Raw genomic sequence first — 1,308 nt, 5'->3', positions numbered from 1 at the left:
GCGTTACGTTACGTTATGTTGCGATACGCCGTGTTACGTTACGTTATGTTGCGATACGCCGTGTTACGTTACGTTATGTTGCGATACGCCGTGTTACGTTACGTTACGTTTCGTTTCGTTTCGTAACGCTTACCCAAAGCTCATTTGTAAAGCTCTTTTTATCTAATTCTAGTATCTTCCAAACGCTTAGTCGTCAGTTCACATCACAGGCGGATAGTCGAGCTATCCGTTAGTATACTAATTGTCCGTATATATTAAAGTGATTACGTCACCGTAAATAGTAAAAGTAAAAAAAAATTATGTCCACTTTTTCACAAAATGTAAGTGATTCTAATCGCTTTTTATAGTTAAATTGCTGCATTATTCTTCCTATTTTGCTATTCCGTTTGATGTGAACAAACACTCGTGACTCTTACATAGCCCATAGCAAGCATTTAATGTCGTGATCGATATATCAAATCGCCCAGATTTTTTGGATTTTTAACTAGTTGAAAAACAATCAATCAATCATAAATGTAAGAATTTGAGAATACGATTAGTGCCGTTAGTACTTACTTTTCATGTAAAAAAAATTGCAACAAAATTTTTACAAATACACACCATAGAAAATTCGTGACCTAGTCATTTTAACGTGTGAAAGAAAAACTAAGCCAGATAGTTTGCAGTGTGCTTGCATCGGTTAATTACGCTGCAACGCTGAACCTGTTATCAGTAACGGTTATCAGTTAGTCTGCTTTACGGTAAGGGGCTTGCAAGCTCATGTTCATATATCTTTTACCAATGTACCATCTTTAAATGAATAAATAAATAGATACATAAATAAATAAATCGGAAACGACGAGGAACGAGAATGAGGCGAGAGGGCGTGCGCGTACCGTCTTCCGGATCCACGATCGTCACCATGGCAACCGCGGGAGTTCCGACTGCCGCTGCCACCGGATGCTCGATGCTCACCGCCAATCGCCGTTCGCCGTCAAACATGACGTCATCGGCGAATCTCAACCACCAGGTGGCCTCCCGCTGGCCGGGACTGAACTGAACCTGGCGCCCTCTATCGTCGGCGTTGATGGCAGGTGTGCCAGCAGCGGTGCTGACGGCGATATCTGAGCAAGAGAATGGCGTGTAGCTAGCGTCGCGTAAACAAGATAATGACGCCATCGACAATCTATCACTACGTAATAAAGCACGCGCTGAAAATCTTCACGTTGTTGTTCACGAAAAATTAGTTCACGCATCACTTCATTTTTCTATTTGCCCCAAACGTTGCCAGCAGCATAATATTTGACATATTTCTATCTCTCCACATAT

The 1,308-nt window shown here is 41.6% G+C and overlaps 1 protein-coding gene across 1 annotated transcript in view; it reads right to left on the bottom strand.

The window, feature by feature from the left end:
• Window positions 1-923, bottom strand: part of LOC106812989 (FRAS1-related extracellular matrix protein 2-like) — a 21,250-nt gene extending 20,327 nt beyond the window's left edge. The window contains exon 1 of the mRNA XM_014817029.1: window positions 876-923. Within this exon, the coding sequence (XP_014672515.1) occupies window positions 876-903 (28 nt within the window). The 5' untranslated portion in view covers window positions 904-923. The remainder of the gene's footprint in view (window positions 1-875) is intronic.
• Window positions 924-1,308: the final 385 nt, after the last annotated feature.

This window comes from Priapulus caudatus, unplaced genomic scaffold (assembly GCF_000485595.1).
Source record: "Priapulus caudatus unplaced genomic scaffold, Priapulus_caudatus-5.0.1 Scaffold711, whole genome shotgun sequence".
Lineage (NCBI taxonomy): Eukaryota > Metazoa > Priapulida > Priapulimorpha > Priapulimorphida > Priapulidae > Priapulus > Priapulus caudatus.
Note: the sequence above shows the minus strand (reverse complement) of the source record. Positions and strands in the feature narration are given on the sequence as shown.